Source organism: Myotis brandtii, unplaced genomic scaffold (genome assembly GCF_000412655.1).
Source record: "Myotis brandtii unplaced genomic scaffold, ASM41265v1 scaffold192, whole genome shotgun sequence".
NCBI lineage: Eukaryota > Metazoa > Chordata > Mammalia > Chiroptera > Vespertilionidae > Myotis > Myotis brandtii.
Genome location: NW_005357159.1, coordinates 1124645 through 1147608, shown reverse-complemented (window position 1 = coordinate 1147608; position 22964 = coordinate 1124645). Strand labels below are relative to the sequence as shown.

Here is a 22964-nt window from a genome sequence, read left to right as displayed (position 1 = left end):
CCTAAGCACCCCCAAGACTGAAACAAAATGGAAATCCACAGTAGGTGTTGCTCCCTGACTCTGCTGTTTGGGCAGGATTTTGAGGAGAGTCCCCCTGATCAGGTAGGTGCGGGGGTGGGGGGAAGACAAGCCTGTGCTGCCCCCCCAACACTCGACTCCCAGGGTCCTGGGTCTCTCCATCCCACGCCCAATGGGGAGAGTCATGCCACCCCTCCGGCAAGTTGTGAGTTTCAAAGGCCAAAATGTTTAAAGACAAGGTTTTTTCCTCCCTTGTATTAAGTAAAATGTAATTTTTCATTCATTGAAATTACATGATCATTTCAGCTAAACATGAACAATTCTGCCTCAAAAACTGTGTGTCTTTCTGTGCCCAATGACATAAGCTTCTTCCTCTTTCCTAGACCATAAGTGCCTTGTGAACAGGGACCTGAGTACTGACTCTCGGGAAGATGAAATTCTGGTCACGGTAGGACATACACTTCCTGAGGGTGGAAATTAGGTTTTATTCCTTATTTGCCCTCTAGCACCTAATCAAGCCAGACGCACCGTACACTGGATAATGACTGATTAGTCTCGCTTCAGACCGAGGGCCTCCTGCAAATATTGGTTGATGATGCTAACTGCCTAGGTCTCTGGTGGGAGGAATCTATGACTACGTGACAGAAAACATCAGCTCTCAGGCAGGGAATCCCACTTCCAGTTCCCAGGAAGTCATAAGGCATGTCTGCAGGGACCTGAGAGGCACATGGGCCTTGTGTGGAAAATGCTGCCTCCTGCCTGTTCAAACCCGCAAGGTTCCATTATTTGGGGTGGGGTGTGGATGCAGTGGTTGTAATACTTATTTAAAAGATACATGGCAAATCACCTAAAAAACAGAGATGGTGAAGTGCAGACAGTGTAATGCTTTACACTTGGGGACGCTAACCCAAGTCCATTACCATCAAGTCTGAACAAAACCCAGGCAGTGTGGGATGAGTCTACCCCTGCGTGCTCAGGTGCTCCAACATGCCTTCCTGCTTGCTCCGAATCCCGGGCTATTTGTACAATGGATTCTCCTGCTGATGTCTGCTGACCCCCTTGGGGACAGGTCTAATTCACCTCCAGCTGAAGGCAGCAGAGGTGCCTGCCTAACTCCCCTCATGCCAAGCTCTCCCTCTCCATGACCCCAAAATCTTCAGAGGAGGGGCCGGGATAAGGGTGGGGGAAGGGTGTTTAATAACAACACAGTAAAAGGTTCTGTACTTGCTTTCCTTACTTGAGCCCACCGGTGGGGACAGTGTGGCATTTCTTATGCTCCAGCAGCTGTTCGGGGGTCTTCATGAACTTGTGGCACACGTCACACTCAAACATCCGGGTGATGAGGTGTATCTGCAGATGGCGCTCAAACATGTTCTTCGTCTTGCAGACAAAGTTGCAAAAAACGCATTCGAACCCTGGAAGGACCGAAGCTGGGTGTACAGGTGCGTGGGGTAGAGGGACAGGAGGGCAGGAGCAGGGCCGAGATCCCCTTTCTTCACCCCTCCCCCCAGTTTATACCCTTCCGGACGCTGTTCCCTGCATCTCTGTGCTAAAAGAAGTTACAGCTTTGGAGTCAATGTCACACTCCCCATCTTTCCACCCCATGCTGGGTGCAAAGCAAGCAAAAGGAATGTTCTGGGACCCAATATCTACTTCCAACATCACTCCTGACAAGGCGTCCTGCCTCCAGCGTGGGGAGGGCTGAGCAGGCCACGCCACCTCCTCCCTTACCTTTCTCTGGCTTTTCCTCACTATTCAGTGAGGGTTGGCTCCCGGGCACAACAGAGATGACCAGCAGGTTGTTCCCGCTCTTGTTTTTCTGGGAGCTGTCGGAGTCATCTTTGCTGTTAGCTGAATCGCTCAGAGCTGAGAGGGAGGATGATGAGGGGCTGTTTGATTCACTTGGGGTCTTCCTGTCTTCCACTAAAAAAGAAAAAAACCCAAGTCTGTTATTTAGGAGATGGGAACCCTAGAATACCAGCAGTTGGGAGGTGTGAGGTTGGGTCTCCAGCCCCTCTAGTGCACCTGCTGGGGTCCCAGGTCGCAGAACCTCTGGTGATGACACTCATGGTACTTGGGGCCAAGAGCAGGCCCTCATTCATTTGATGAGGGTTTATGGATGTCTTACTAGAATTAAAATAAAATGACAATAGTAGCTAAGATGTACTGAAAGTGTTGCCAAGTTCCAGAAACTGGGTCAAGCTTTAAATGCTTTGTCTCATTTCATTCTAAAATAACTGCTGAGGCACAACTATTATCACCCCCATTTTACAGATGAGGGTGGGGAGGGACAGTGAGGTTAGTCAATTGGTCTGATTCTAGCATCCATGTTCTTCATCAGTGCACTGAATTCTCCCTCAAAGCCAGCAGTAAACAGTCAATAGGTCATTAAAATCTAGTGTCAGTAGACTTCTGCTTCCATTCAAGAGACGGAATTTATCATCGCTACGGAAACAACTAACAAAAAGACAGACAAAATATATCAAACAATAGTTTTCACAATATTGGACACCAGGCAATGAGGAATGACCCCTGAGAGGCAGGAAAGACCTTCCAGACTGCAGTGTAGGGAGGGGTATGGAGGTGGAGCCCAGTTGACCTGCTGATTTGAGGAGATAAGACTGATGGTGTGGGAGATCAACATGGCTGGACCTTAAGGGACAGAGTACTAGAGGGAAAGAACTCAGAGACCTGCAGATGGTCTCCCGTGAGTATTCCGCAGAGTATGGACCGGAGCATGTGTTGGAGGGAAAATAAGCCATCTGAAAGGCTTGGAGAACAGTGCCTGTTTCCACCAGCCAGATTGGAAAAAACTTGTAATTCCTAAGGCATTGGGTAGAAAACAGGAAGTTCTTTTAGTAGTGGGCAATAATTAGCCCTAGATGGAGCACTGCTCCAGACCCGTCTGACAAGTCATAAAAGCAAGACCCAAGAGGATCAAAGTTTCAAGAATATTTATAGGAATATAAAGTATCCGGCACCTAATAAGGTAAAATCACAATGTCGGACACTCAAATAAAGATTCTCAGGCATGCAGAGAAACAAAACACAACCCAAAGGGGAGAATATCAACCAATGAAAACTGATCCAGTTATTGGAATTTGCAGACAAGGACATAAGAACAGTAATATAATTGTATTCCGTATGTTAAAAAAGTTAAGTAGAGAGATGGAAGATACAAAAATAAATAAATAAAAATACCCAAATCAAATTTCTAGAGATGAAAATTACAATGTCTGAGATGAAAAATACACTGGATGGGACCACTAATAATTTAGACACAGTAAAGAAAAGATTTGTGAACCTGAATGGAGAAATTATCTGAGATGAAACAGAGAGAGAAAAGAATCACAAAAATAAATAGAGCACCCAGTGAACTATGGGATGCCTTCAGGCAGCTTAGTATAAGCTTAATTGGAGTTCATGATGGGGTGGGGAGGGCAGGAAAATATACTTGAAAAAGACAAAAACTTTCCAAATTTGAGGAACACCATACACCCATTGATAAAAGAAATGCAATGAGTCCCAAGCTTAAGAAAGATGTTGAAATCTATACAAGGGACATCATAATCAAATTGCTCAAAACCAGTGATAAATAAGAAGTCCTAAAAGCGGCCAGACGAAAAAGGACACATGTGCAGAGGAACAAAAAAAGGATGACAGCAGATTTCTCACTGGACACAATGCAAGTGTGAAGTAGTGGAACAACATCTTTAAAGTATGAAAACATATTTCACAAGCAAAGGCAAAAGAAAAAAAGATATATAAAAGCTGAAAGAATTCATTACCTGTAGACCTGAATTACAAGAAATGTTAAAATAAATTATTCAGGCAGAAGGGAAATTACACTAATGCAAAAATGGATCTACACAAAAGAATGGAGAGCACCAGGAATGACAACTACATGGGTAAATATGTGAGTTTTTCTTATTTAAATCTCTTTTAAAAGTAATAAAACTAATTTTGTTTAAAAAACCATTAATAATGTAATATTTATAACATACACACATATATCTATATCTATATCTATATCTACATATAGATATATATGAACAATAACATAACAGCTGGTGGCGAGAGAAATGGAAGAATGCTATTGTGAGGTCTAATACTACATGTGAAGTGGTATGGTACACTGTGATAAATTAAAGATGTACTTATAAATCCAAATAACTGGAGGCACATAATATTCATGGTTCAGGAGACTCGATATTAAGATGTCAACTCTCCCCAAACTAATTCAATGCAACCTCATAGTTTTATGTTAAGGTGGAAAATATAAGGAAACTGTACTGCAGATCCAAGGAATGGACTTATCCTACTCTACTTAAATACTTCCTTAAAATTAAATTTTAAGTTAAAATTAATATTTTGCTGGTTGATTTTTTTCCCTACAGATAAATTCCCAGAAGTGGGATTACTGGGTCACAGAGCATTACATTTTCAAGCCTCTTACTATATATTACCCAAATAGTATCCCTAAGTTCTATTCCTTTGCAGGGCCATAGACACAAGAGTACCAGCAGCACCCAGCAACAGTGGGTGACACTATAAAATGTGCTCCTAACTTAACAGGTTAAGATAAGCCACTCTTGAGCTTTACTTTGACTGCTCAGTGAGGTTGAACATTTTCCCTTATGTTAAGCAATTAGCTTTTATTTTATTTTTTTTTACTGTGCATTGACTGTTCACATTCTTTCCAAATTCTTAGAGACCAAAAGTGTTTCTTCTCCATTTCTATGAACTTTCTATATAAATACATGAGCTTTTTGTCATTTTTACAAACACATTTTCAGAATGTGGGTTTTTCCCCCTTCTCTTCTTCCTTTCTTTTGCAAAAAAAAATTTTTGTGTGTGTCCAATCTCTTGATTCTTTTCCTTTGTGATTTCTTGTTATCCATTAAGCATTTACAAATCTCCCTTGCTGTGTTTGATGAATATTCTATTCTATTTTCCTCAAGCCTTTCTAGGACAGATAGTAAACAAGGATTGTGTAGGTTATTTTGGTGTCAGTGTGAGGTAAATATTGATGGCTGTATTTTCCAAATAGCTATTCAAATTCCTCACCACCATTATCACAACTTTGAAAAATTGCAGCAAAATTTGCATTGAGGATGTCACAGAACCAGAAGGAATATTTTCCCCTTGCTGATGTTCTCTGCAGCGAGGGAGAGAGGGAGAAAGAGAGTAAGGAGGGGTCACTGCAGAAACACCCCAATCCCAAGCGTACCTTGGCTAAGAGTAGCCAGTAACAAAGTGTGAGAAAGCACGTGGGTTCTGTGGGTGACCAATTAAAAATGTTCTGTTGATTAAAGCTCATCACAAGTTCATTTAGGTAACCAGATGGCATCGCAGATCCCCTAGGGCACTAGAATAAAAGGTGCCTGTTCCTGTGACAGGTAAATCAAATTAAAGAATAGGACTCACAAAATTAGGGATTTGAAGTCCAACTCCCTTCCTGCCATTGTGGTTTCTATGGTCTTCTTCAGGTGGGATGGGGGCAGTGGAGGGAGGTTCTGGGCTGGGTTTAGGCATACTATGGGGCGGAGAAGGCTAGAAGAATGGGAGGATAATAGAAAAGAGAGTATCTGAAGAGCCCGTGGAAACCGGAGACAGGCTGGCTTTCCCTCCAATAGCCACTCCAGAAATGCTGGATTTAATTTGTCTTCGACGTGGGTTTCCCAGCTCACCTGCCCACGGTGCTAATGTGGTTATGGTCAGACAACCGACTGTAAAAATGGCACCTTCCCACTCAGCAGAACAGCTCTCTGCAGACCTCCAAGTCAGAGCTGCTCAACTTACTGACAAAAACAAGCTTTTATTGCTGTTGGCACCACGGAGCCAGAGCGGCCAGGAAAGCACAGAGGGATCCTTCTTGGCCATGCACATCGTCAGCACAAATGTCAGGGAAATTTCCCTTCCCGAATCCTTCAAGTGCCAATGATGTGAGGGGCCGGTCCAGCACCCGGGCCTGCAGTCAGCAACCCCAGCTTGTAATTTGTAGCAAACGCAGGGAGCTCTTCCTCATTCTCACATAATGACTCCTCGCCAGTGTCATTTGTAACCATCCCTTGCAAGAGGATAATTGCATGGCAAAGTCAAAATGTTAACTTCATTAAATAGAAGAAGTTAACCAGAATGGCAAGAGTCTGAAATGAAAGGCGAGCACTGGCAAAGGCGTGGCCGCGGCCCGGGGAGAGACCGGATTGACTCAGGAGCATCTGGTCTTTGCCCCTGGACAGATGGGCCACGCAGCATCACGGAGCGTGTCAGGGCTGCAGCGTCACGCGAGGAGCAGAGCCTGCAGAGGCAGGTGCGTGGTGCCTGGCCCAGCAAAACAGAGGTCCAGCCTTGGCCAAGGTTTGGGTGGGGCTGCCAGAATGGCAGCGACTCAGAAAGAAGGTTCTAGAATGATAACTGTTCTGGTCTGAGTTTCTGAAGTCACATCCTAAGGTTGACCTTGGACAGAATACCTCCCCTCTGTGAAGCCTCAGCTCTCAAGCCTCTATAGCAGGGCTCCTCAAACTTTTTAAACAGGGGGCCAGTTCACTGTCCCTCAGACCGTTGGAGGGCCGGACTATAGTTTTAAAAAAAACTATGAACAAATTCCTATGCACACTGCACATATCTTATTTTGAAGTAAAAAAACAAAACGGGAACAAATACAATATTTGTATTTGCATGTGGCCCGCGGGCCGTAGTTTGAGGACCCTTGCTCTATAGTATGATAACAGTAGTATGGGCCTTAGGGGGTCGTTAGGAGGCTTATATGGGTCCCAGCGTGCAAAGGTGCAAGCCTGGGGCATAGGGAAAGCGTAATGGCTGTTACTGGATGATGATGGTAAGCAGACAGCTCAGCCCCTCTCAACCGTCCCAACCTGTGAATGTTTCAGATCAGCCGGTGCATGAGCCGTGCCTGGCCATGGCGCTGTGGCCCCAGGGAAGTGTGGCTCTGCTACCCCGGGGTACGTTCTTCCTTCTGAGGAAGGAGATGCCAGTGTCACATGGTGATGAGGATGCTTCTGCCAGGTGGGCAGGCAGTCTGGGGTGGCAGGGGATGGAGGAGAGAAGGACCGATGGGAATGGTCACCTGTGTGCTTGGTGCCAATGTGAGCCTTTATCTCTGCCTCCTCCATGGTGACGAAGTCGCAGGCAGTGCAGCAGATGGAGAACATCCACTGCTCCTTGTCCACGTGGAGGGACATGTGGCTGACAAACTGGACGTTGAGCTCGGTCTCAAATCCACACACATGGCAGCTACATGAGAGGACGAAGGAAAAGAGGGGGAGAGAGGAGTGATATTCTAAATGCAGGCTACCCACTCACGCCCAGTACACCCAGTACACCCAGAAGACGGGCGTGTACACACTGCCCTCCCCACCGAACAGTTTGCGTTAGGAAATTCTTCTGCTTTCTCGGATGCCTCTGAAGTGGTCGCTGTGCTAAATGGATTTAGTGCCGAATAATGTCACGATCCCATACATGCTATAGTGATGCTAAATAATCAGAGAGTTAATTAAAGTTTCCGGATTCCAGATGCTGCATGTCTCCTTGCGATTCCTTGGGGCAAAGGGATGCAGCACAGCCTTGCCAAGACTTGAGTGCGGTTGGTACGCGGAACGGCGTGGAGCGCCCTGCACTCTGTGAGCCTCCCTCTGCCTCCAGAAACCTCCCGGGTAGCAGTGAGAGCACGCAGGCCTTCGGACGGCACTCCTGCCTGTGACAATTCCCGATAGAAGCCACCCATCCATGGAGACATTTCATACAAAAGCAAGTTTCTACCAATCCCTACAGCCTCTCTCGTGGGCAAGATTTGATAGAAAGCCTTGGGGTTTTATGGCACCCAAACCAAATACTGATTTAGGGCCAGAACCAGAGAAAACCATAAAATTCCAGCCACTAAAGGACAAAACACGACTCGAGGAAAAGAAGCTATGCCTTCACGGCTACGTCCTCAGGGTTCTTGGGTTTATGTTTCCTAGTCTGTTTTCCTTCGGACACTTCTCAGGGAGCAGCAAGGTGCTCAGTTACTAGGGCAGAAGCTTGCCAGCTGCCCAGCCCTGGAAGCTAATAATCCCCAGAGCCCTGCCGCTCTCTGGAGCTCACCCCCCTGCCCCCCGCCCCCAGAGCCACCTCTCAGACCGTTTCCCTTTCAATTCATTCCGCCAGGGCACCATGCCAGGGGGAGTCATTGCAACTGTAGGGGCTTGTCTAAGCAAAGCAACTCTGACCATGCAGGCCAGTGCGTCTGCTGAGCAGAGGTGCCTGTCAGGTCTGCCTCGCAGACGGCAGGGAGGGTGGGAAGGCTGGACTAGGGTTCCAGCCCCAGCTCACCTGTAGTAATAAGGGTGCTTCCTCCCATCACTGCCTTCAGAGGTGACGGCGCTGACAATGTCCTCAGTGTCCGTACTCACCAGCTTCACCGAGTGGACGGTCAGGTGCTGGTTTAGGTTCGCGCGGCACTTAGCAGCGTAGGGGCACAAGTGGCATTTGTATTTTCTTTCCTCTGGAGGAGAAAGAGCAGGAAAACCCCCAGCTTATCTGAGAAATGAAATCCCAACACCTTGCAAGAGACCACTTAAGGGTATCAAGGAAGGGGGGGGGGTTCAAGTCTCATTTCAAGTGGGGACACCTTGGAATTGTCTTTAAAAAGTCTTTACCCAGCAGGTCACTCCTGTATTAATACGTCCAAAGATAAAAGAAAGTCCCCAGGCAATTGGATCATCTACTTTTTTCTGGACACCCACAAGCTAAGTAAGGTGAGCTAAAAGCATATTAGTGCATGTGTGTGTGTGTGTGTGTGTGTGAGTGTGTGGTGTGAGTGTGTGTGTGTGTGTGTGTGTGTGCATGAGAGTGTGTGGTGAGTGTGTGTGAGTGTGCGTGTGTGTGTGTGTGCATGAGAGTGTGTGGTGAGTGTGTGAGAGTGTGTGTGAGTGTGCATGAGAATGTGTGGTGAGAATGCGTGTGAGTGCGTGTTTGAGTGTGTGCGTGTGCATGAGTGTGTGAGTGTGCATGTGAGCGTGTGAGTGTGCGTGTGAGTGTGTGCACACATGCCTCCCACCTGTCAGGTGTGGGTGGGAGCTAAGCCAGGGAAGGAGGAGTGAAACCATGTTCGCAGAACTGGTGAGTAAAAGAAGCTCCAGGCCTGGGTCAGCCAAGAAATAAAAAACTAATGAAATTAAAGGAATAAAAAATGACTCATGTGAAATAATTGAATTGGAAATTTACATTTTACATAAATAAAATAAAATTTTTCAATTACTTTCTTAATGGTAACTCTCTCCTAGCACCGACAGTGTTTCAGGACTGTTTCCAGCGTGGCCGTCTGAATACATTTGGTGAATCAAGCAAATTACGTAAAAGGAGCAGCCCCTGCTTTCACTGTGCAGATAGAGGCAACGGAGGGCAGCAGAAGACAAGCGCTACTTCACTGTCTGTCCTTAGCGCTCTTCCTCTGTGAGACCGAGCTGGCCTTGTCTGCCTCCCAGGGAAGGACACAGACAAGTTTTCCCACAACAACATGTAAGGCATGGCTGTAATTATAGGTGGCCCCCAACATTGGAGGGGCTGGTGGCCTGGGCTCAGCGGGGCCAGGGAACGGGGCCCTGAGGTGCAGATAAGAGAGAGTCCTCTCTGGAATTTTTGCATTTGTATTAATAAGCAAGGTTGTTAATTTTGGTATTAAAGTGAATTGCTGAACTTTCTATCTTTTTCTATCATTTGGAAAGGTTTAATAATACTGGACTTTCCTACTCTCAAAAGGTTAAAAAGAAGCCATCTGGACCTGACACCTTTATCAATAATATTATCTCCTTCATCATCTTTCCAAATTTCCCTTTGATAACTGATTTACTTAAGGTTTGTTTACTCTCCTGGGGTCAATTTTGGAAATTTTGCTTAAATTAGCTATGTCATCTAAGTTTTTAGCTGTTCTTTTCTTTTTGTCATAGAGTTGCCCTTATTCTCCAAAAATACTTTAATAGCATTAATGATTAGGCTTCCTTTTCCATTCCTATTCCAAAAAATATTTTGAATATTTTTGCTTCCTTTTCCTTTCTTAATCAGGGTTAAAGAAATTAATCTCTTTTTGTGGTCTTTTTCTTCCTAGATTTTGTTTTTCTTTTATCAGTTTTTTTTTTAAACCTCATCCGAGGATATTTTTCCATTGATTTTTAGAGAGAGTGGAAGAGAGAGGGAAAGACAGCGAGAAGTATCAATTGGTTGCCTCTTGCACACACCCTGACCAGGGCCTGGGCCAGGTAGAAGCCTGCAACTGAGGTATGTGCCCTTGACTGGATTCAAACCCAGGACCCTTCACTCTGCAGGCCAATGCTCTATCCACTGAGCCAAACCGGCTAAGGCTCTTTTACTAGTTCTTTAAGATGCTAAGTTACTTTCTGTGTTTCTTCTCTTCTAATTAGAACATTCAAGCCTATGAATTGTCCTCTGAACAGAGCTGAAGCTGTTTGTTCCAGGCCTAGGAATGAAGTGTTCCCCTTTTCATTTCTTCTAGATGTCTATAATTTGAGTTTTGATTTTCTTCCTTTTCTTTGACCTGGTTAGCTAGGACATTTTATTGACCTTTGGTTATTTTAAATTTCATTTAAGTATGAGCAGAGCATGTGACCTATAAAACTCCACTTTTCTGAACATGTTAAAGTTTTCTTTGGGCTTAAGTATATGACTAAATCTTGTCTAGTGAATATATATATATATATATAGTCATATTAATACTGCCTATCCTGCCTTCTTTATGATTTCATGTAATATGGAAAATCTCTACTTATTTTCTTTGTCATTTCCTATAAATAAAATACATCTGAACTATTTAAAAAGTCTGATCTTGGGTGTAAAAATGGAAAACTTCATTTTATTATTTCTACCTTGCTTTATGTTTACAATAGATTCTACTGTATTTCTTTTTGTCTTCACTTATTTTTGCTGCGTTGATTAAGTTAATATGTATTCCTCCTTTACTCCTGAACTTGGTTGCTTTCCTTTTCCAAGTACACAGAATCAACCATATTTCTTTACTAATATATATAACGGTAATATGCAAATTAGCTGGGCATCACGACTGGCTCAGGAAGAGGCTGCATCACCACTGCTCAGGAGGAGTTGCGCACAGATGGGCGGGAGGGGACTGCGTGCCGCCCCCAGCCCCAGCGGACACACACCAGGGGTGGGGGTGTGCTCTGAGCGGCCGAGGCGGGCTTGGAGCATGCCCCCGGTGGGTGGCAGCGGTGGCTGGAGCGAAGCAGCCGGGGGGAGGAAGGCCTATTCTTGCACGAATCTTGGTGCATCGGGCCTCTAGTATATAAATAAGGACAGTAACTGTTCCTCCACCAACGTGTCCTTACTGTTCTCACCCACAATAAGATGAGCCCAATAAGATGGGATACAGCTCCATCCCCTGTGCCAACAAGATCAATAAATTCCTTGGAGTTGAGGAATTTTACCCAACTATATGCTTAAATGTGCATCTTTTCTCATCAATCCTACTTGAACTCTATGAATCCTTTCAATACAAATAAGAAACCCTGTCTGGGGCCTTATTTGAACATGCCAGTTAAATGGCTTGAGGAGGTCATGATAAGACACTCCCATCACTTCCTGTAATAATTCTCTTAGAGCAACTCAGCTTCTTGGTAATGGAGACGCTGGTGATCCAGACCCGGGAAGGCACAGCAGTGAGGCCGACTCACCTGTGTGCAGCGAGAGATGTCGGGACAATGTCTGCTGTCGGCCAAAGACTTTCCCACACACATCGCAGGGGAAAAGCTGGTCATTGAATTTCCAGGATGGCAATCCGTTGCCTGCCTCTAGTACAAGCTTTTCTGTCTCTGCACCAAAAGAACATGAGAAATAAACAAGGCAACATGAACGAATTTCAGTTTAGTCAACATTCAGGAGTTAAGCAGAGGCTTCCTTCGACGAATGTGGCTGGTAACTAAAAAGAAGTCCCAGTAACCTCTGGTTTTCATGCTCATTTGCTGTCTCTGAGAAGGCTATTCTTCAACGTTGTGGTGGCGAATGAATCCAAATTTTAGTCAAGTCTCTGGTGTTTTCTCGCTTTCATCACTAAAGGCCAGCCAACCCAACCTTCTAGTAGGTGGGTAGCATGGTTTAGCACTGTGTCCACTGTACAGTCAGTACTCAATAAAAACCTGTGGAATGAGTCAATGGTTGAGTTGCTCCTTAAAATTCCAGAAATGTCAACTTTTGCTACAAGGTAGTAAGTAAATCAAGAATGCTGAATCTCAGATTCTGATGCGAAAACAAATGGTTCGATCCCTTGAGAGGAAATACACTTTCACTGCCCTGTATGGGGAAAAGTTTTCTCCTATGTCCAAAAGGGTTACACAAAGTCTTTAATGTGGAAGTTATGCTACAGAGAATCAGTGATGACAACTGCAAGCTGCTTGCTGTGGTCTGAATGTTTGTGCCCCTCCCCCACATTCATATATTGAAATCCTAATCCTTAAAGTGATGGTATCAGGAGGTGGGCTTCCTAGAGGTGCTTAGGTCATGAGGGTGGATTAGTGCTCTTATAAAAGAAGCCCCACAGAGTTCCCTCACTCTTCCCACCCTGTGAGGACACAGTAAAAATACCTGAAATCCAAAAGAGGTCACACGCCCACACTCGCACCCTGACCTTAGGCGTCCAGCCTCCAGAACTGTGAGAAATACCTTTAGGTTGTTTATAAGCTGCCCAGTCAGTGGTATTTTGTTATAATAGCATAAACACACTAAAACACTCTTCCACAAAAAACTCCCTAGTGCAAGATTGCACAACCTGAATTTATCCCAGGGTTTCATTACATTCGGAAAACGGTGAGTGCCACAAGTTATCTGTACATAATTCATAGCCATAAATGAAATAAGTGGATGCTAATACGTTCTTTGTCAACTTAAAAAAATTTTATTTTCTCATCATCATCCATAGGATTACCTTGAATTTTCTCAAACTTGTTTCTTCTCACTGAACTCTAACAGATTATCCTATATAATAAAAGACTAATATGCAAATCGACCGAACGGCAGAACGACCGGTCGCTGTGATGTGCACTGATCACCAGGGGGCAGATGCTCAACACAAGAGCTGCCCCCTAGTGGTCAGTGTACTCCCACAGGGGGAGCACCACTCAGCCAGAAGCCGGGCTCACGGCTGGCGAGTGCAGCGGTGGTGGCGGGAGCCTCTCCTGCCTCCACAGCAGCACTAACGATGTCTAACTGCCGGCTTAGGCCTACTCCCTGCAGGGAGTGGGTTTAGCCATCAGTCAGACTTCCCCCAAGGGCTCCCGAACTGTGAGAGGGTGCAGGCCGGGCTGAGGGAGCCCCCCTTCCCAAGTACATGAATCTCATGCACCGGGCCTCTAGTCCTTTTATAATAATACTAGAGGCCCATTGCAGGAAGATTCCTGCAAAAATAGGGCTTCGCTCCTGCCTCCCGCTGCCTCCCGTCTCCCGCCTCCATCTCCTCCCCCCGCCTCCCGCCTCTGCCTCCTTCCCCCGCAGCCTGCTGCCTCCCGTCTCCTGCCGCCCGCCACCACCCCTGCCACCCGCTGCACCCCAGCTGGCTGCTGTGCCCTGGCTCTGCTCCCGCCTCCCGCCTCTGCCGCCTTGGCTCCGTTCCTGTCTCCACCGCCTCCACTTTGCTCCCTTCTGCAGCGCTTGGCTTCCTTCTACATTGTCTTCAGTCTTTGCTCCCAGCCGGTATATGCAAATTAACCGCCATCTTGGTTGGGTTAATTTGCATATAGTCACTCTGATTGGCTGGTGGGCGTAGCGAAGGTACGGTCAATTAGCATCTTTATCTTTTATTAGTGTAGACTAGAGGCCTGGGGCACGGATTCATGTACCAGTGGGGTCCCTCAGCCTGGCCTGTAGGGATCAGCCAAAACTGGCAGTCCTATATGCTCTGAGGGTTGTAGTAGTGCACGAAGCAGCAGGCGGCTGGGGAGGAGCCTGAGCTTGGGCAGGCGCCATGCCGCTCCTGCTCATCCTGGCCCCCTGCACCTGCCACCGCCACCGCTCGGTAGGCTCGCTGTGGTCTCCACACGCCCATCCTGGGGCAATACCAGTGTGCCATGACCGAGAAGTGGCAGTGGGCTTGCGCCCAGTCAGTCCCGCTGCTGGTCCTGATCCTGGTCCCAGTCCTGGTCCGGATGGGGGAGGGGCACAAAGGGGGAGTATCTGTGGGAGAAACTCGCACTGCCACCGCAGCTGTGCTCACCAGCCATGAGCCCGGCATCTGGTGCCCATTGGTCAGCTGAGCGGCGCTCCCACTGTGGGAGCGCACTGACTACCAGGGAGCAGCTCCTGTGTTGAGCATATGCCCCCGGATGGTCAGTGAGCATCATAGCTACCAGTAGAGTGATTGAGCAGTCAAATGGTCACTTAGGCTTTTATATATATAGATAAGAAGACAGGTGACAGAGAAAGTACCAAAAAGATGGAAGAGGGTGCTTGGTCACTAAAAGGCCTTTAGGCCTTACTTTGAAGAAGACAAATAATTTACTGGGTTATTATCATGCCCTTTACCTCAGTAAATTACTATGAATCTTCTTCAAGCACAGTGCTGCTTTATAAAGCCAGGCACCACGTGGTGACAATTACACAGTGGAAAGACTTTTCATAAGATGCAAGCAGATGAAATTCTCAGGCCACCAGTCAGAGACAACTTCAGAACAAAGAACTTTATTTCATGCAATTTAGTTAAAACTGTGACTGGATCAATTTTTATTTGACTGCAGACTTGCCAGATAGTATAATCTAAGGAAAGGAGAAACAAATCCTGTGTATGTTTGGAAAGGGAGGAGTGGGGGGTGGGGAGTGATGGAATGATGGTGAGATTGCAATAACGTTTGCTGTGAGGCATCTGCCAGCAATTGATTGGTTGAGTTGTGTTTGTTAAAACATTGCTCTTTGGGCCTCAGAAACAAGAGCTAGTCTTATTAAAGTTGGAATATGTGAATGGAAACTTCTAAAGGGGAAGGGGCAGATTGCGGGGGGAAAGGAAGGTGAAATGAGAGGCCATTGACCTGCTGGGGATAAGAACCACTCTGAGATGACTGTCCTTGAGTCCAAGCGGTGGGCATTTCAGCCACGTAGCGATGAGAGGGTGTTTTAGAAGTTCCTTTAAAGTGTGTAATCAAAACAGTGATTCAAAGCAGGATGATAGTCATAATTATAAGGAGAGGTCAAGAGGGTACAGGGTCTTCCAATACATTCACAACAAGAATGAATTAATTGAGCCACATACCAAACAAGTAGATGCAATTAAAAATAAAGAAGTCTCTTAATTCCTTCAAGTATTAGTCATGCACTTGAGAAGTTGAAGCATCATGAAAAGTCCAATCCCTTCCACTGGCCTTAAAAAACTATTAAAACTATGAAGGCTGTGCTTCAGCGAAGCAGAAAGAACAGCCTGCAGCGGTGGTGAGCAGGCCAGAGCCACCACGAGGGCATCCGTGGCCGATCGGCCACCTCCCTGTGCCTGGACCCCAAGCCTGGTCCAGGGATCAGCTCTCTCCCCCATTGCTGTCTGCATTCACTACAGACACCTGTTTTCACTCCACAGGCTCAAGGCAACCACAGCCATTGGGATCCTTATCCCAGAACGTGAATTTGAAATCACAGCTGGATGAAGCTGTGGGAAGAGTATTACGGAGATAAAACAAGTACTGAAGTAAAAGGCCCACTCCTCTTTTCACGGAGCAGGAATGCAGCTCTGCAGATGCCGCATTCTTCCACATTTCCTGTGAATGGCACCACCCAAACACCACATGAGAAACTTCAGTCACTTTTTTGATTCCTCCCGCTCAGTCTTTTAACCCATCCAATCATTCACCAGAGGCTGTTGATCCTACCTCAGAATCTTCTTTGGATTCCTTCCTCTCTGTCTTTCAATACGTCCAACCAGCCACCCCAGCTGTCTGTCTATTTCTAGGGTGAGACCTGTGATGCATACGCAGCAAGGTCAATCTTCTGAATGTCCATGGTCTGCCTTTTTGAAACAGGACTGGCCCCACTGTCACCGAGAGCAGCCAGCTGTGACTGCAGGGCCCCCAGCTGGCTGCTCTCGCCTGGAGGAGGCATTCCAGAAAAGAGGGGCATGTTTTGTCCCCAGGTCTTGATGATCAAAAGTTTTCAAAACTATTTTCAAATATTTAAACTAGAACCTATTGATGAAGACATATTTATAAAAGCTGATATGCAGGCCTATTCTAATCTCTGTGCGTGAGCAATATTGATGGTAACCCTATAGTAAGGAGACCACTGTGGGACAGTGGTGAGTGTCCTGTGGCTGTACATTTTTTTAAAAAGATATGCTTTTATTGATTGCAGAAAGAGGAAAAGAGAGGGAGAGAGAGAGAAACATCAATGATGAAAGAGAATCATTGAACAGTTGCCTCCTGCATGCCCCTACTGGGGATCAAGCCCACAACCCAGTCATGTGCCCTGACCGGGGAATCGAACCACAACCTCCTGGTTCATGGGCCAACACTCAACCACGGAGTCACACCAGCCCGGCTGGTTGCACATTTTAAAGCTCACAGGCACCATGCTCCACCCCCGTCACAGTGCACTGGATAAATCAGCCTGGCTACCCCTGGGGTCACTGGGGGTCACGTGCTGCAGGTTTAACATAAAGATATCATCCTTCAATTTTTGTGTGTGTGTGTGTATGTGTGTGTGTACAGCAATGTGGAAGCTAAAATTGACATATTTTTATGTAAAGTTTTTCTATTCTTTGATTTTCAATAAATTTCGGAAACCAGGCAAAAATAAAATAAAAAAGGAGCCCTAGTGCCTTCACTGAGTCATCATCTCTCACCAGGATATTTACAAAATCCTCCCAAACAGCTTCTCGGCCCTCAGCCGCCCTCCATCCTGGGAGCCCTCCTCACAGGTTCCAGCACGACCTGTCCGAGGCACAAATCTGACCAGGTCCTGTCCTGTATGCCAATGGCTCCCCAAGACCCAACTCCTTCACCTGGCTACCGAGGCCCCTCACCACCTGGCTGCAACCACCACCTTCAGCATCCCACATCACCTCCCACCAGCAAGGGCTCGGCAGAGCGAGCTACTCGCCCCTTTGGGAACACACTAGTCCCTTTGAAGCCTTCAATGCTTGTGAGTCAGCTATGCCTGCACCAGGAGTTAGTCCCCAGCCCAGCAAAGTCTGGCTCATTTTCAAGCCCTATCTCCGATTTCATCGCCTTGGTAAAGCCTTCCCAATTCCCGGGGCAGAATGAGTCATTTCCCCTACTCTGTCCCAAAGCACTTTTATAAATACTTCTATTGCTCCACTCTACCTATTATATTACTTGTTTGCATAGCATATATATCATATGTACATCTTTTTAATATAAAGCTCCCACCATAGTCCAACACACAGTAGTGTTCAATAAATATACCCTTGGCCTCCCTTTCCTATTAGAATGGGAGTCACCAGGGAAGGGTTCTGTTATTTATTTGTGTGTCTTCAGCATTAACATGGTGCCTGATACATAGTAGGTGTGTAGTATATAGTTGTTGAATAAATGAATGATTGAATGAAAGGATCCAAGTGAGGCCTGGAATGAACATTATTCTTATTTTATGGTGGGGAAGACTGAGGCCTGAAATAGCACTAGTTAAGGTTTATGGCCAATTCAGGGTGAAAAATAGGGCTATTTGCCTTTTGAATAGGTGTTTTAACTCAACACAAGAACCGTGATTTAATGATTTTATTAGAGGAAATGTTTGCAGTCATGAGCCTTACCCCCAAAGGTTTCATATCTTACTTCTTCCTAATAACAAGCCACAAGATTATTTTCTTCAACACAAATTCTCTGGCAGACACTTTATTGGTTAACCCAACAAATATTCACAACTTGCCTTTTTTTCTGCTCATTCCCACTAGAGAGGTAAGATTTCCTTCTTTTTTATGGTGGAATAATATTCCATTTTATATAAATACTAGAGGCCCGATGCATGAATATTCGTGCAACGGGCTTGGCCCCTGCAGCTGAGGAGGCTGCCTCTGCCTTGGCCCCCGCTGCCGTGGCTTCTCCCAAAAGTCATCTGGAAGGTCATCTGGTCTAATTAGCATATTGCACTTTTATTATTATAGATATAATTTCTTCATTCATTCATCCATTGATGGACACTTAAGTTGCTTCCACATCTTGGCTACTGTAAATAATGCTGCAATTAACATGGGGGTGCATATGTCTTTTTGAGTTAGTGTTTTCATTTTTTTGGATAAATACCCAGATGTGTAATTGCTATATCATATGGTAATTCTATTTTTAATGTTTTAAGAAAGCTCCATATTGTTTTCTATAGTGGCTGCACCAATTTCTATACCAACCAACAGTGTGCAAGGGTTCTATGGTCTCCACATTCTCACCAACACTTGTTATTTCTTGTCTTTTTTATAATAGCCATTCTGACAGATCTGAGGTGATATCTCATTGTGGTTTTGATTTGTATTTCCCTGATGATTAGTGATGTTGAGCATCTTTTCATATGCCTGTTGGCCATTTGTATGTCTTCTCTGATAAAATGTCTATTCAGATTTTCTGCCCATTTTTTAACTGAATTGTTTTTTCCCCATCTCTTGAATCATTTAAGTTCCTTAGATATTGTAGATATTAGCTCCTTACCAGATATACAATTTGCAAATATTTTATCTCATTCAATAGGCTGGTTTTTCATTTTGTTTGTGGTTTTCTTGCTGTGCATTCTCATTGCTTTTACTAGTATAACAATACTTTTCTAAAGCCAATACAGAGGTAGGCAAAGTAGGTTTAGGGGGGGGCTCAGCCCGGATTGCGAGAGAGCGCAGGCCAGGCTGAGGGATCTCACCAGTGCATGATCGGGACAGGGGAGGGATCACAGGAGGGCTCCAGGGCGTGTCTGGCCCATCTTGCTCAGTCCCCATTGGCCGGACCCCAATAGCAAGCTAACCTACTGGTCAGAGTGTCTGCCCCCTGGTGGTCAGTGCACATCACAGTGAGAGGTTGAGTGGCCTTAGCATATCATTAGCATATTACGCTTTGATTGATTGAATGGCTGACTGGATGACCAGACATTTAGCATATTAGGCTTTTATTATATAGGATTGTGTTATTTTTCATATGAACTATAAACCTACTTTTTCCCCCACCCCTGTATATTCTTTTATACAGAGTTTCAGAGGATTTTGTCTCCTACAAGCATTTTATTTCTCTTCATACTCTTATACTCTGATTCCTGGGATATCCATAAATTCCTATTTGGTATTATCTGAACAGGTGTCTTTCTCTCTGTTTTCCACCTATGGTCTTTGCCTTGAATATCATTTAAAGATTTTCCTCTTCCTTAAACAGGTTTTTGTTTTACATGAAGTCAGTGTGTTCACAGGGGCAAGCACTTTGTCCCCATTGTGCAGTTGGGGAAACAGGAACAGAGCATAAGGAGAGTCACCCAACACAAGGTGTATTAGCAGTCCCAACATAGTTCTTCCCCTTTATAGTGAACCGAGGCCCCTCATTCATAGTGAGGAGGCTTTCATAACCAAGAGAGGGTATTCCAAACTCTGCCTGTTATGACATCGTGATCCAAGGGGACAAGTCTCATTTCATGTACAGAACCTGGGAAGATGAAACCCATCAAGCATTTCTCCAAAAATTTCCATGAAATAAACCATCTGGTAGAATCTGGGAGCTTGACAGACTTGAGAGAACATTAGATCAAGTGTTCTTGGAATCCAGCTCCTTCATTTCTTTGAGGATGAAACCGAGGCATGAAATTCCAGGGCTTCCCACTCCAGAGCACCCAACTTATAGAGGGTTGAGTAACAGAATCAGGGTTTCCACAGTAACTAAGTCACCATCCTGCCCCAAACCTTAGTTCAGGGAGGGACCTTCAGGATCATCTTGTTCAATGTTCCCTTCTTACACATAAGGAAACAGAAGCCCAGAGAACTTAAGAAACTGCCTCAGGGAACCTGGCTAGTGATTCTGGGAGAGCAGAGGCTAGACCAGTGATGGTGAACCTATGACACGCGTGTCAGAGGTGACACGCGAACTCATTTTTTTGGTTGATTTTTCTTTGTTAAATGGCATTTAAATATATAAAATAAATATCAAAAATATAAGTCTTTGTTTTACTATGGTTGCAAATATCAAAAAATTTCTATATGTGACACGGCACCAGAGTTAAGTTAGGGTTTTTCAAAATGCTGACACGCTGAGCTCAAAAGGTTCGCCATCACTGGGCTAGACCCACGGTCTCACTGAAACTCCTCCAAGGCCCATGGAATCAACGCCAAAGTCTACAACAAACCAGGAAGGGGTTTTTCTTCTCCTCCTGTTCTTTGGCTCTGAGTTGAATATTCTTGGTTACAAGTGGACATGTGCAGATTTAGCAACAGTTCACAGACACTAGGATTTCTTTCCGTCTCTCTTCTCGAAAGTGCCAGCCTAGGATATTTCCAGCCACAGAGAAGTTAGAAACTGCAATGTGGCAAAAATACAAGGAACAAGAGGAAGATCACATGGGAGAATCCTAAAAGCAAATCCACTCTGAGATAAACCAGCTATTACTGAAGAAAGATACCTTGGACCTTTCACTGACATTTGGGGAATTCTGTTGGTAAAAAAAAAAAAATAATAAGGACAGACAGAAACAAAACAAACAAAAACAGCCCCCTCAAAAAAAAAAAAAAAGACAGAAACAAAACAAACAAAAACAGCCCCCTTCCCCCCAACCATAGCAAACCAAACAAAAAAGACAATGGGTGCAAAGGTAAGGACTGTCGTTTGCTTTTTCAATTTTTAACATGACTTCGCCCCCTGACTGGTGTATCATTTGGCTTTGTTGCTGCGTTTTGCTGTGTGAGAAGATCCCTGTATCTCCTGCCAAGACAAGCCTCACAAAGAACTATCTCTCAACCTGACTTTGGCAAGGGAAGTGCAGGGAGGGAAGGCTTTATTTGGTTAAAGCCGTAAGCAGAAGATGGGCCAAACTGTGACCTCAGCGCACAAATAAGGGTCCAGATTGACTAAATCCGCATCGGCTGCTCATTGAGGAAGAGGTTTGGGGGCCGCTTGGGTTTTCCATTGTGACAGATGGTATTTTGATCATTTCTTTCTTTCATTAGCGAGCCTGGAGAGTTTCAAGGCACATTGCAACTGAAATCCTGAAACCCTCCGCTAGGTGAAAACCTATCAGGCCAGTTCTAGGCAGAGCATGAGATCTGCTGGCTAGACCCTGTCGCTACCGGCTCTATCTTCTGCTTTCCTGGGCTTTGCGGGGCCTCTGCTGGAAACAAGCGGCCGCCTTCTGCGCGCTGCTTGTGAGCGAAGGAGTCAGCTGTGATTAAGGACTTTTGGGAGGTTAAGTTTTCTATGTTTGAAATTTTTTCCCTTCTTTTTAAGGGTCACTTTAATTTAGGATAACTTGGTGGGTCCTAAAAGATCTATTATTAGGTTCCTTATGACCACCTCTCTGCAGGTCTTGGTGTAACCAGATAACTATTAAAGGCCATTCCAAACACTCCTCCAAAGTATGGGATTTTCGGCCGGTCAAAATGCCAATTCAAAGAACAGCTGAGATCGCAGAATTCAGCAATGGTTTTTGTGAATCTGCGCCCAATTAGAAACACTGGGTGGAGATTCTTAGACATAAAAGAGTTCACAGCCTTGATCTTCTTTGGGCTCATTTCAAACTTTAATGCTTAACAAACTTAGCAAAGCCCATGCATAGGTCCTGGGAAGATGAAACCTATCAAGCATTTTTCCGAGAATTTTCATAAAATGAACCCATCTGGTAGAATTTGGGAGGGAGCTCTCTGGAGTTTTACTTGACAGAACATTAGATCAAGTAGAGGACTCATTTCTTGAAACTCAGCTCCTTTATCTCCATGAGGATGGAATGGAGGCATGAAAGTCTAGAGCCTCTCGCACTCTACAACTTACAAGGCGGAGTAACAGAATCAAGGTTTCCACAGCAACCAAGTCTTCTTTCTGCTCCAAAGCTTAGTAGTTCAGACAGGAACCTTAAGGATCCTCTTATTAAATGTTCTCTTCTTAAAAATAAGAAAACCGAGGCCCAGAGAACTTAAGCACTTGTCCCACTGTCTCATTCAAGCTCCTCTTAGCCATGAGAAATCAATGCCAAAGTCTACAACCAAACAGGTTTGTGGAACTGGTTCTTAGTAAACATCCTGAGATCAACCCAGAAAAGTTGGACAACATGTTTTGCTCAGTGCAGGGCAACAGTTAGCTTCAACGAATCATTACTGATTGGCTTTCAACCCGTTAAACTGGTAAAGAACCAGAGAAGTTTTCCACATCTGATTTTATACACAGGCCATTTAAAATCAATGGAAGAAAACCTGCAATCCTCTAGAAAGTGGCTAAGACCTGGTACTCCTAAGTCCAGTGAGGCTGATGACAGAGAACTTGAGAATTTCAGGAAACTGCTCTAAGCATCCAAACATGGGGCACCGCTGCCAGAATCTAGGCCAACTGATGTCTGTCACCTCTATATAACTTAACCTTTAAAAATATCCACTGAGATTTCGGATGTTGCTTCTACATTTTCCCTTTCAGTGGATCCTCAACAAATGTTTACTGAATAAATGAGACAGTCACATCACCAAGATCATGATTGTTGAACTAAATGGCAGCCTAATTTTACATTGAAACACAGACATAAACTCGAAATAGTGGTTCAGGAGTCACACCGAAAGGCTTTGGTAATCATCTTGTCAGTTACGTAGATCAATGATGACGGTAGGACTTAAAGTCTTAGCAAATTCCCTCAGAATGTCCCAGTGTTGAGGACATTTATAAATCTTTGCTAGAAAACCATCAGGCTTGGGAGCTGGGTACTTCTTGTGGTTTTGTGGCAGATTCGGCTGGTGGTTTATTCAATATCCAACAAAGCTACAATTATTTTTTTTAGGG

At 45.0% G+C, this 22964-nt stretch overlaps 1 protein-coding gene across 9 annotated transcripts in view; it reads right to left on the bottom strand.

Moving 5' to 3' along the window:
- LOC102243540 (zinc finger protein 827) overlaps positions 1–22964 on the bottom strand; it is a 136965-nt gene that overhangs the window by 6195 nt on the left and 107806 nt on the right. For 4 of the 9 annotated variants that reach the window (XM_014538506.1, XM_014538504.1, XM_005864876.2 and 1 more), the window contains exons 8-12: positions 11724–11861; positions 8353–8524; positions 7109–7275; positions 1750–1941; positions 1256–1433 (exon numbers count right to left, since the gene is read on the bottom strand). In XM_014538506.1, the coding sequence (XP_014393992.1) occupies positions 1256–1433; positions 1750–1941; positions 7109–7275; positions 8353–8524; positions 11724–11861 (847 nt within the window). Of the gene's footprint in view, positions 1–1242; positions 1434–1749; positions 1942–7108; positions 7276–8352; positions 8525–11723; positions 11862–22964 lie in introns of all 9 variants that reach the window. The other 5 variants (XM_014538510.1, XM_014538508.1, XM_014538511.1 and 2 more) reach the window with 2 other exon arrangements.